General features: G+C 44.1%; 1 protein-coding gene across 1 annotated transcript in view; it reads right to left on the bottom strand.

The window, feature by feature from the left end:
- PRPF4 (pre-mRNA splicing tri-snRNP complex factor PRPF4) overlaps window positions 1–13,502 on the bottom strand; it is a 206,047-nt gene that overhangs the window by 101,725 nt on the left and 90,820 nt on the right. The window contains exons 4-5 of the mRNA XM_086921206.1: window positions 12,178–12,262; window positions 5,593–5,672 (exon numbers count right to left, since the gene is read on the bottom strand). Of these exons, the coding sequence (XP_086777332.1) occupies window positions 5,593–5,672; window positions 12,178–12,262 (165 nt within the window). The remainder of the gene's footprint in view (window positions 1–5,592; window positions 5,673–12,177; window positions 12,263–13,502) is intronic.

Genomic DNA, 13,502 nt, shown 5'->3' with positions numbered 1-13,502 from the left:
AAAGGAGGCCTTACAGCGCTGGGGCGCCATGCCGAGCTGGCTGCAGGCGCAGGCTGAAAACATCAGTAGAGACACCAAGGACGCAGCCAGCTAGGAGGGAGCCGTGAGACAGAACGTGAAAAGAACAGGGCCCTGAATATTGGCGGCTGCGGCCTAGAGAGATCTGTGAAGCCGCCTCCTTGCCGTGAATACCTGAGACGACACACGCACTGTGCTCAACACAACGTGGCTGACTACAGGGGGAAGCGACCTGCGGGCAGCCGGATACATCGCTGCAGAGGCCGAGGTGAGCGGAGAAGTGGTCGAAAGCATCGGTAGAGACACCAAGCACGCAGCCAAATGGGAGGGAGAAGTGAGATAGGCACCCCCAGCTGCATTAGACGAGGGGCCATTGAGGAGGAGGAGTCAGCCAAAATTAAGCATAGTTGCCCCACGCGTTGGAGATGGGTGAGTCTGAGGACAGCCAAGGGCAGCTCACATTCTGCCTGACTCCCGGTGCAACTATCTGCGGGCCTGAACGAGATTGGACCGTGGGAGAGGGCACCCTAGGTGAATGGTGCCACCTGAAGGCGGGGAGCCCACAGGATAGGAGCAACCGATCGAGGAGGTAAGGAGGAGGGAGGTCCCTGTGCCGCTGAACAAACCAGATATAGGTCGCTGGGCAGCAAGACCAGAGCATCACACACCTCTACCTCAGGGCCACCTGAACTACAAACACACGGGACCGTCAACCTCCCAGAGGCCTCTTGCCTTGGAACAAAGACATAAAGTGGCAGCGATCGCAGTAGCACCATTTGGAACCCCCACGCCTAGATATGTCCTCGACAACGGGGAAGAAGGACCGGACTTTTAAAGATGTGTTAACTAAACTCCCAGCGGCGACCGGGGGAGACAGCCGGGTGTCGCCTAACACCAAAATGGGGCAGAAGACTGAAAACACTGAAGAACCAGTTACACGTTCCTTCTTAAAGGCATAGTTAACTTCACTGCATGAAGATCTACAGACTCTCATGGGGAGTTCTCCAAGGACATTAAGGAGATTCAACAATATGCAGACGAAATTGGGGAATGAGGGGCAAGCACAGAAGACCAGGAACACACCCACGATGAGGAAGTAGAGCAGCTCCAACAGGAGGTGATTCGCTCACGAGCCCAACAAATCAACCTCCAATCTCATACCGAGGACCCCGAAAATCGTTCCAGAAGGAAAGATATCCACATCAAGGGAGTTCCACCTCGGGCAGAAGGCTCAGATATAAACTCTACCAACAGGATCTTTTCAGATTCATATTGGAGGCTCCACCAGAAACAGAGATAAAAATAGCCCTAGCACACTGAGTTGGCCTCCAAAGACGCCCAGCGGCCCCACCCCCAGACATCCCCTACCTACTGGACTTTCAACTAAAGGAACAAATCCTGCGCAAAGCCAAAGAAAAGCAATCTCTAACATTTCAGGGTCATTCCCCCTCCCTCTACCAAGACCTAGCTATGATAACTTTACAGAAGAGTAGAGATTTCCAATCACCAACAACACATTTACATCATTTGGGGATAGATTACTCTTGGGGCCACCCCTTTAGATGAATCTTTAGATGGGAAGGTAAACTACACCAACTCTGATCGCTCCAAGAGACGTGCCGCATTCTCGAACACCCTCACAGCAAAGATGTGGCGAGAAGCGATTCCAGTCTCCCCGTGAGAGATGGCAGCGTATCCGAGGGAGATGTCTCACAGGGAATAAGGTGAAACTAGACCCGGCCACAATAGCGATAGAGCGGCAGGCGGTCCTAGAGACACTGTGCAATGAGAAGCTCACTAAAGACGACATGAGGCTCCAAGGGGACGGCGCGAGTGCATAGCTGGGCGGCGGGGGGACTCTCTGGGAGCAGGGAGGAGCCTTGTGAGCCACAACATGCACCCAATAACTTTAATCGCCAAGGACTCATGAACTCTACCTACAAGTCCTGGACTCAAATGGGTTTTATTCAGTTTAGTTTAGAGTTAGTTTTCCCTGGGACTAGTACTCACAGGAACGAGCTGATGGAGGTAGAGAAGACACAGAGAGTGATGAGATTCAACGTCGAGGAAGGAGGGGAACTTGAGGGAGGCACACAACGGGGAGCGAATATAGCTACACACAAACACACCTGGCATGACAGCACATACAATTAAGATCCTTACTATTAATGAGAAGGGCATCAATAACCCTATCAAGAGACAAGCTATACAGTCATATCTGGGAAACTCAGAGGCAGACACCTTCCTCCTCCAAGAGACGCACCTCTTGAACAAAGATTGGCAACGCTTCCGGGTCTTTCCCCCTCAGTTCTTCTCTTCCACCTCTGATAAGAAGGCGGTAGTAGCCATCTTGGTCGCTAAGCATTTTAAAGGGGAGGTGGGCTACAATGTAGAGGAAGTACCTTTTACATAGGGGGGCACTCTGTAGTGGTTGGATCTATATATGTACCCAATGCAGGACAGGAACGATTCTTGCAGGCAGCAATTACGGACGTGATGGCCACTCAAACTCGAATGACGTTAATGGAGGGAGACCTGAACATAGTCCTTGGCGCTGACAAAGATAGATCTAGCAATCATTTTGTCCAAACTGGGGTCTTGTCATCGGGAGGGATTAAGTGGCTATAAGCGCTGGAGCTGGTGGAACTCTGGAGGGGAGTACATCCCCAATCAAGTCAATATACATTCTTCTCCCACACCCATAAAATGTATGCACATCTAGACTACTTACTGGGAACAAGAGAGATATGCAATATTGTGGGAGATGTCAAAATAGTACCAGAGACGCTCTCAGACCATGACGCAGTGACCCTCACCTTACACTTTCCACCCAAGAAGAAACACTTAGGGAGCTGGTGGTTACAAGAGCATATGCTGCTCCAGCCACCGGTGATACAGCAACTCACTAAGACCATACAAGACTATTTAGGCATAAACAACACTCCAGACACCTCAATCTCTAAGCTATGGGAGGCACTGAAGACAGTGACAAGAGGGGAAATCATAACAATATCTGCAGTGGGCGATAAAGCGCTCAAAGAAAGAGGGAACTGTTAACGAGCAAGGTCAGGGAGCTTGAGCTGGTACATAACCACACAGGGGCACCTAGAGTCTGCCGCCAGCTACAAACAGCGAGGGCCCAATTAGCGGGTCTCGACCTAGACAGAGCAGAATATGCGGCACTTTGACTGAAATATTCCTACTACATAGGAGGGTGACAAAACGGGACAACTATTAGGTAGTAAACTAAGGGCGACGGAGACAGCAAACGAAGGTCCAATCTTTTAAAGCTAGAGGGGGAGAGGAACTGACAGACAACATACACAACGTGGAAGAATTTTGTGACTTTTATGCAGAGCTCTATATGGGAGAAGATCTGGAAGCCCAGAACATAGCCTCTTATCTAGAGGGGGCACACACTCCCCAACTTGCTATAGACCAGGCTACTTCCCTTGACGGCCCCATAAGGATTGAAGAGGTTATCACAGCGATTTCTAATCTCAAACCTCTTAAATTCCCTGGCCCAGATGGCTCCCCGGCAGGCTTCTATAAAAGGTTTAGTCAGTTGTTGGCTCCCATACTGACCAGATTATTTAACTACTTTGCTGGCCCGGGATCAATCCCCTCAAATATATTAGCAGCATATACTGTTGTCATACCCAAACCAGGGGAAGATAAGAAACTGTGTGGATAATAAATCCCTATATTCCTATTAAACACAGACATTAGGTTACTCATGAGCATTCTTGCGGCGCGACTAGGACCGTTGATGCCGGGTATTTTAGATCCTGACCAAGCAGGATTTATTCAGAAGCGAAAAAGCAGTGACAATACACAGTAAATACTACACTTAATCTATAAGGCACATCAAACAGACATGGACGCCCAAAAGGCAGTGGATCGAGTGAATTGGAGCTATTTCATCTCCGTATGGGCAATCAATTTCGGGCCTGGGTGGCAAGCTGCTACAGCACCCCCACGGCCACAGTCAGGGTGTATGGCAGTTCATCAAACCCCTTTCCTATTCACCGAGGTTCCAGGCAGGGATGTCCACTATCACCCCCCACACCCCCCATCTATTTGCTCTGTACGTTGAGCCATTGGCTCAGCGAATTAGGGACAATCCTGACATCAGGGATATCCCATTTGGTGGGGAGAGACACTCGATTACTCTCTATGCAGACGATATCCTGACCTCACTGGAAAATCCTGCAGGCTCGCTTCCAGCTTTTCTGGAAGAATTGTCTACCTTTGGACTGCCTTCCGGGTTGCAGGTAAATGTTGAAAAATCACTGACTCTCAATCTGTGAATCACACGAGATTGCTTATCTGCACTAGGAAAATAATTCCCAGCGAAACAGGTTACAGAATCGCTCACATACTTAGGGATAAGGGTGGCCCCAACGATCGCGGAAACCATAATGATAAACTATGCTGATCTGTCTCGGCAAATCTGAGAGGACTTAAATAGCTGGAAAAGTCATCATTTATCACTATTGGGGCGAATTATCGCCATTAACATGTCAATCCTATCAAAGGCCCTTGATCTATTTCAGACTCTGCCGGTCTCCCCCGCTAGAGGGTTGCTTGCCTTGTTACAGAGGGAGCTACTCCACTTTATGTGGGCAGGAACTCGACCACGTATGAAAAGGTAATTAAGATGCTTATGCCCAGAGGAAGGAGGGCTGGGGATCTTAAACCTGCAAGTCTATTTCCGGGCAGCACAGATGCGATACTTAGTGGAATGGAACAGGGAGGAATCCGAAAAACACTGGCTATTCCAGGATAGGGTGATAGCGAGGCTCCCGCTATGAAAAGTAAAAAAAATTAAGAAATATGACAGGCCACGAAGATTGCAGAAGTCCCCTATGACGAAGATAGTACTGGAGGTGTGGGACAACGTGGCCTCTCGGAAAGAACTCCCCTCATTCCCTTCCCCCATGACACCTCTGTTTGAAAATAGGGACTTATCCCGGGGTCTAGAAGGAAAAGCTTTCGGAGGTGGGCAGCAGGTCACATGTTTGATGTGGAGGAAATTATTCAGTTCGCACAACTACGACAACAGTACAACTTCCCTGAATATGAGGGCATCTTTATCAGTGAAATACATGTGGAAATATACAACCTTACAACACGATTTATTCTCAAAACGAAGTAAACATGGATGAATACCAATACAATGGGCAACAAATAAATATATATATATATATATATATATATATATATATATATATATATACACACATATATATATATATACACATATAATATATATATATATATATATATATATATATATATATATATATATATATATATATACACACACACACACACACACAGACGGAAATGTAAAAAAAAAAAACATAAAACAGGGAGCCCTAACTATAGTATAAGCATCAAGGCACTGTTATTACAACTGTGATATTATTATCCCTCGTTTATATAGATTGATTTAATCACAAACTAAAATCTTTAAACCATGTTGAACTTGGGATACTAATTCACTTCTGAATAATGCCACCTAAAGAAAGCACAGAATGGAACCCCATCTTACCCAGCGGTTCAACCTACCGTGGAAGTGAATAGCTTGCAATCCAAAGCCTGGCTGTCTTAAGAGTAGCTGGTCCTTCGTGATACCATGTTTGCTGATACTAAAAAAGAGGCGAGGGCAACAATCAGGCACAAAACTCAGGCAAGAATTTCTGAGGAGAACATCTGCACTGTCCTCTATTACAAAACATTTTGTACCTTATTAGCTGCACCAGGTCACATTTATGTTAGTTTTAGTTGGATATAAAATATACAAGTAAAGGACAAACTTTAAGTTTTGTAACTTTTAAGTAGATTTTAATGTACCACCATGATCAAAAGCCTCTTCATAACGTAACAAAATAATAATTACCTATTCATAAACAATGATTACTTGGTCTTAAGTGTTATTCAAACTATTCAGTAAATCTATTAAATTCTAACAATGTGCGCTACTATATTCCCTTATATAGGCAATGCTACAAAAACAGTTCCAGTGCTTGATTTACCATGTCTGTCACTCAGTTACACCTTCCTATGTGATAGAGAGCACAACAAAGAGCACTGTATTACATGCTCTTCTAAAACCTTTGCAACTTCTATTCATGATACAGCTAGACAAGAAAACAATTCCAAAGGTCGTGCACCTGCCAGAAAATTCTTCATCTTTCATAAAGCGATATTTAAAGGAAGGTTCGCAACACTGAAAATGCCCCCGGAGCGTTGCAGAGATGAGGAAGAGCAATGAATGATGTTGGAGATGCTGGATGAGTCCAGAGTTCAGGAGACATGATTAGACTTACAAAAAAATCTTAAACTAAATTTGACTAATGAAAGGTAGCCAGGGTATTTTGAGGAGAACACAGGATCGGAGGGGTCCTATGGGTTGGAGTGGGAAGCCATAAAGGTAGTCATGAGGAGCGATTGCATCACTTCCAAGATTGCTCTCAGTGTACTGGCTTTGGAGACATTCCTACAGACCACACATCTCGAGAAAGTTTTGACTCCTGAAGCACGCCCCCGTCTGACGATCGTGCGTTGCCAACACTGAGAGGAGGTGAAGCGACTCTGTGATCTGCATTATAAGCCTTCTTTGCCTGCCAGCATGCAGATAAACCAGGGCGCACGTTGGCGTGGTTATTGCAATCAGAGACCCCTAAGACTCTGGTGGGCGTCATATATGATAGCACATGTCATATGTGAAATACTCAAGCAGACATTAATGAATTCTTCGTCCACTATTATGAGCAGCTGTACTCGTCCCCCCAGGAACCCTCTTCGGTGCAGGAGTACTCACGAGCTGTGGCACTTCCTCGCTTGACCCTGTGCAGTTATTGTACTTGGAGCGGCCTCTTCTTCAAGTGGAGGAGATCAATCTAGCAATCCACCAGATGGTGCGCGGCAAGACCCTGCCACAGACGAGTTCCCTGTGAAGTACTAAGCAGCTTTAAGGGCCACTCTCGGTCCTCACGTGCTAGAGGTCTATCAAGAGGTGCACCACCAGAGCGTTTTGCCGAGATCTCTACATTAGGCCCTTATAGTGGTGCTTCCAAAACCAGGAAAAAAAACCTTGAGGTGAGCTTCTATCGCCTGTTGTCAATGTTGAACATGGACCACAAAATTCTGAATAAGGTCCTTGCGAAAAGATTGTTCCTGATGCTTGGCTCATTTGTTCATTCGGACCAATGCTGGTTCGTGCCTCAAAGAGCGTTGCACTCCAACATTCGGCATCTGTGCCACATCATGGACGTGATGTCCAGGAGGGCCGGCCTTCCGGACTTCGAAAAAGCATTTGATATGCTGAGTTGGTCCTATTTATTACAGGTGCTGAATATGTTTGGGATGGGTCCTAATTTTTTAGGTTGGGTCAAGCTTTTATATACCGCCCTATAAGCTGGGGTCCGCACCGGCCATCAGATATCACGCTCTTTTTCCATACATAGGGGGACCCGCCAAGGATGCTCCTATTAACCAGGAATTGTTGTACTTGCTGTGAAGCCATTAGCGGCTATGCTGTGAGCCAGGAGCCCTGTTAGGGGATCAGGGGAGGGCCAGACTTGCACCATGTGCCCTTGAGCGTGAATGGTGTGTTAGTCTACTTACGGGACCATGCATACTCGTTACCGGCCCTTTATGACCTGCTCTATCACTTCAGGGAGATGGCTGGTCTCAGGTTGAACTGGGGCAAATCCGGCATCTTCCCTTTCCACCGGATTGCACAGGAACATCTTGAAGTAACAGAAGTCTGATGACTCCCCTGGAATTTTGAGACATTTGGCTATCTTGGCATTAATGTTTACCACACCGACAGGGACTGCTCAATGGCAATCATGGTAAGGCCGTGGCTCCCATGCACCGGTCCATGCACTTATGGACACGACTACCCCTCTAGCCTATGGCCAGAGCATCGGTGGCAAAGATGCTGGTTATTTCGAGGCTCTTCTATGGTTTTTTGCAGCTTTGCCAGTGATGCCACCTAGATCCTTCTTCAGAAATCTGAGGAGCCTGACCTCATTAGAGGATCTGCTCGGCTCGGAAGCAGATTTCAGTCCCCATGCTTCAGCGCCCCATGCTCGAGGGGGGACTTGGGGTCCCGGATCTGGAGCTGTATTTCACAGAGGCCCAATTGCAATGGCTAATGTGTTGGCTAGTAGGGGATAGGACGGTGGAGGGTGGCCTGGTTCGGTAAGACCTGGACGGGAGGGGCATGGACGTACTGGAGTGGCTGCTCTCGCTGCTTAGACAAACCAAAGGACTGAGCAGGCTCACACGAGTGGCCAAGCTCATCTGGACCCGATATATCCAACCCAGATGTGCACCGACCCCCTATGCCCCGCAACTGCCCATTTGGAGCATGCCGGACATGAAAACTCTGAGGGTTCATGATGCTTCACCATGGTGAAATGCCAGGCTCACCCATGTGGTTGATTTATATAGCAATAGTGCTCTACTCTCCTTCCAAGGACTACAGGAATAATACAAGCTCGGGCAGGTCTATTTATTACACACACTTTGTTTAGGGCAGTAATTGGTAACATATGGGCACCAGGGCTGGCCAAGCCTTCACTGCACTTGGGTTTGTAGGGCTTCTTAACACACGGGCTAGGCCGCAGGGAGGTTGTGGTATTCTACACAGTACTGCAGGGAGGACACAGTGAATATCTGACCCAAGGGAAGCCAAATGGGATACTGCCAAGGCACGGAATTGACAACCACACAATGGACCATGGTCCTAGAACAGTTGAAGCGAGTGTTGCGCAATTCCCATTTAAAGTTCAAGCAAATAAATTAGCTGCATCAAACCTACCTTACACTGCACCACCAGCACAAAATGTTTCCAGCAGTGTCCCTGAGGTGTGGTCACAGAGATGCAACATTTATTCATATTGTTTGGGAATGCCCACAGTTGATGTGCACATAGCACAGGTGATGGACCATGTGTCGGCAGTGTATGATGTCCCCAGATCTGCCCCCAGATCTGCTTCAGTGTCTTTTGGGGATCAGAAAACTAACTAAGCGTACCACACACTATCTGAAGCTGGTTGATTTGGTGTTGATTCTCTTTAAGCATTTAAATGCCATGGCTTGGAAGGCCCTTCATCCGCCCACGATGGAGTGCTGGCTTAGAGTGACTCACAAATGGGCTCTGGCAGAAGTGGGGATGCCATGATGCATGATCAAAGACCACGAGGGGGTGGCGGGACAGTCACAATGTGGGACACTTACGTTCTTTAGTTGTTCACTAGATTGAATCCACCCCCCCCAAGCTCACAACACCTCAGTATAATTAACTGGGCGGTAGCCGGATTGTATCATTGCATGACCCACACACTTGCTCACTAAACATCGACAGCAGATCCTGTGCTCTCCGGAGTGGCTTGCATGAGGGTTCACCTAGCACCGTTTCCTCCCTTGGACCTGCCACTAGCCTGTATTTTTCATAGGTACAATATCCTCCAGTTGCCAACGTTACCCCACCTCCACGTAGCCGCAAATGGCAGTACCAGCTACAGGTTTTTTCAAAGGTAGGCTGCTTTGTTTCTTTTTATTGTGTGATATATACATTTGCCAATTTTTTGCATGACAAGGTGCATTATGACACTAGAGGTTGCCATCCTTTTCCCTCTCACTCTCCTCTGCTATCACAAATGCCATTATATGACCTGCTACCTGAATATTGTAAATGTTGAAATGCTAGGACACGTCTGTCTACCCATCTTATGAACATGTTGACCATTGTATCCTATACAATTTGTGGTGACTCACAACTAATGCCAATAAAGAGATTTGAAGGAAAAAATAATGGAAGGTTGCCAGCTGTAGGAAGCACAAAGCAGAAGAAGTTCAACAGCAATACATAATTGTAACAAGTGTCTTGGAATTCACATGTTGTAAGCAACAACCTGTTGTAAATAATAAAAATGACATATTTATGCAGTAGGCTGCGATAGATACTACAGTCAAAATTCAAATGATACCGACTCGATAGGTACACAAGATCAGATAGAATGTTTTTATGTTTTGAACTTGTAATAGTTTTGATTAGTTACTGTGTTCCCCTAGTGGAAAAGGGAAAGGTTACATATGACAAATATTTATATGGTGAGCACAAAAGGAGATTAGTAGGGCAATTCTTACTATACAGCAGCACTGTATACATGATAGGCTGAACTGATATGTCAATGTTGAGATTTTCCCGGAATGTGCTGTAAAGAATTAGAATGCACAAAAGGGCAACCCACTATTCCCTTGTAGGCTTGGGTAACTGTAATCAAATAGGTAAATATGTCAACAAGGGATTCACTTAGAAACAATATTTCAGATATACTTATTGTTCTAAAATGGTGTCTATGAATGCCATCTCAAATCAATTGAATGTTATTTAACCTACATAGGATAATTTGAAAATAAAGAAATCAATCTACTATGCAGGTACATGTGCTTTCAAAATGGAATGAAAGAAAATAGATATGTATACAATTAATAACAAGGGTTCAAAATATAAATCAACATACATTGACGATGTTTGTTACAATGTTTTCCAGACTTTTATAACATATGTTGAGATACTTTAGGACCACTTTCTTACACACACCTAGAGTCTGTTTTTAGAAGACACAAGACTCTTAATAGGTGTTAACAATTTCCAAAACAAAGTTGGGTTATAAGTCAATATACTGGTCTCAATTGTTGCATAGCTGCAACACCATCTTCAGGACTGTATCTTTGAATGAAGAGAAAGGACGCCTTGTTGTGAGGTCATCGGGTTGGTATTTGGCTGGGACTTAAAGGGCATGGAGCTATAAAGTCACGCAGTCAAGGAACTGAAATATTTTGCTAATGCTGAGAGAGAGAGAAGCTAGGATAACTGCTCTACTTCGGGTCATATTTACTCACTTATATTCTGGTGATTCTTCGCCAAATCAAGTCACTGTACTCTACGGCATGTTCTAGATTCTTCGAGACCTTGCTCTCTGGCACATATACGCAAACAGCTATCTGAGATAGTGGTTTTCCTATTCAATTTAAAAACAAATGAGATTATGTATATATGCTGAAGTACCAGGAATTTCTAACCTGTACACCTAAACAACTTTGAACATTATTAAGTATGTTCTGGGACGACAATTCTTCTAAAGCACATAAATCGTTCAGTTCCTTAACAGCGTGACTTTATAGCTTTGTGCCCTGTAAGTCCCAGCCAAATGCCATTTGGCTGGCCTCACAGAGGGTCCTTCATCTTCATTCAAAGACACAGTCCTGAAGATGGTCTTGAAGATATGCAATAATTGAGACCAAAACGTTAACGCATAATTCAGATTCCTTTTGGAAATTGTTAACACCTATTAGGAGTCTTGTGCCTTCCAAAAACAGTCTCTAGTTGTATGTAAGAAAGCGGGCATAAAGAACATCAACAGTTATTATAAAATTCTGGAAATAAATTGTAATGAACATTGTGTTTGAAACCTTGATATTGCTCGTTTAAATATCTGTTTTCTTGAATACAAATTTTAAAACACAAACACCTGCATTTTAGATTGATTTCATTCTTTTCATATCATTCTACATAAGTTAAATAACATTCAATTGACTTGAGATGTCATTCATAGACATCACATATGAATAATTTCTTTATTTATTTATAAAGTTTTATATTATTTGAAATATTGTTTCCAAGTGAATCCCTTTTTAGCAAAGAATTAGAAGGCATCGCCAACCGACCATGGTGAGACAAGTGCTCATAGTAAGAAGTTCGAGCCCAAGTACCCTTTGTAGCTAGGTGGAAGGAGGTTCACCAGCAAAACAATAAACACAAGCTCCAGTTTTACAGAAGGAAGTGCCTTGCATACAAAATACACAAATAAGGAGTAAGCCCCAAGTTAATGTAATTTTAATTAAAACTTTCTTCCCTATGAAAATACTACACACGTCTCATCTCAACAAGGAGTTACTTGCATAATTTTGGTAACCTTCCATTACACTCCAAGTAGTAAGGTAGAAAGGTGCAGCTATATGAAACATGTTTCAACAACCCAGGAAATTAAAAAACATTAAAACGTAGCTGGAAGTAAAAGGATTGTGGCCCTTAATAATTAACAAATATATTCTAGTAGGATTTCTTCCTACCTCTTTTGACTTCTTGGACTTATCTTCATCTTTTTTGGTCTTCTTTAAAGCATCAGCACCAACCACAGAAAGAATATTTCGCAACCTGAAATGACAGCAACAACATAAGCATACTGTTAAAGAGATGCTGCTAACTGCAAATCCTTTGGATAACTTAGCACAAGATATGCCAGGAGTGCAACACATTTTACTGTTGATGCTATTTTATCAGACACTCTAAGACAAAGCACCTATGCAGGACTGGAGTCAGTGTTAACCTCAAGAACTTATGAGGCAATGCGTCCACTAGAGATAAAAGATTGATCATCAAATAAGTCAGCAGAGTCAATTAAGTAAGCCTTAAGTCAGGAACGCTCAAGTCCAATAACTTCGGAATCCATGAAGTTTTATTAAATATTTTAGAGCAATATAGAAAGCAAAAATAATAGATAGTTAAATATATGGCAAAACAATATAGGGAATTAGCATAAGATTCAATCAGATGCAGTCAAGAATCTCATATGAAGTCAAGTCTCAGAGCAAAAATATTCAAAGTCCTAAACAAGAGACAGACTGACAATGGTCCATTTTCTAAGTGGAAGCAAACCAGACTTGGCGCATCTAAAAGCAAATACAGTGAAAGTAGCATCGTTAGCATACAGTGATAACATTTGTTTACAGACCGGCAACTACTTTACAGACAGAGAGGCTGCAGAACATTAAAATTACTACGGATAATGGCACTCGGGTAACGTCCAATCCTAGAGCAACAAATCGAACTATTGTCTTCCTTAACACACACTAGTTGGTCAGACATCAACTTGAGATATTTTACCTCCTTGATTCTGAATACTCTGAAAATACTGTTTTTATCAGAAACGGTTAACAGAGGACTCCATGCCTGACATATTAGCTGCACTCGCAGAGAATTACCATATACTCAATTATAATAGGCTACCGGTTGCTGCAATTATTAAAAAGCATCTTTCTTTTATTAAACGTACTCTCTTACCAATCCAGACGGCAGAGAATGTTGGGATCAAATTGTAATCTCCAATATCTCCATTAATATGCATCCTCATGTACAGACTCCCAGGGTACATGTCTCGATTCCCTTTACTTTTTCGTGCATTCTTTATCTGCTCTAGACTACACTACACAAAATATTACTTCTTATTTGAGCTACTGCGGAAAATGGTGGCCACAACTCCTCAGACCATACTGACTCTCTAAAAAAGAATGAACATCGAATCACAGCTGTCTACAGCTACACATATTAAAAGTCAAATATTAGATTAGGTCAGGTCACTAAACCCAACTATATTCAACCTCACAGTCCGCCCATG

This window comes from Lissotriton vulgaris, chromosome 5 (genome assembly GCF_964263255.1).
Source record: "Lissotriton vulgaris chromosome 5, aLisVul1.2, whole genome shotgun sequence".
Lineage (NCBI taxonomy): Eukaryota > Metazoa > Chordata > Amphibia > Caudata > Salamandridae > Lissotriton > Lissotriton vulgaris.
Note: the sequence above shows the minus strand (reverse complement) of the source record. Positions and strands in the feature narration are given on the sequence as shown.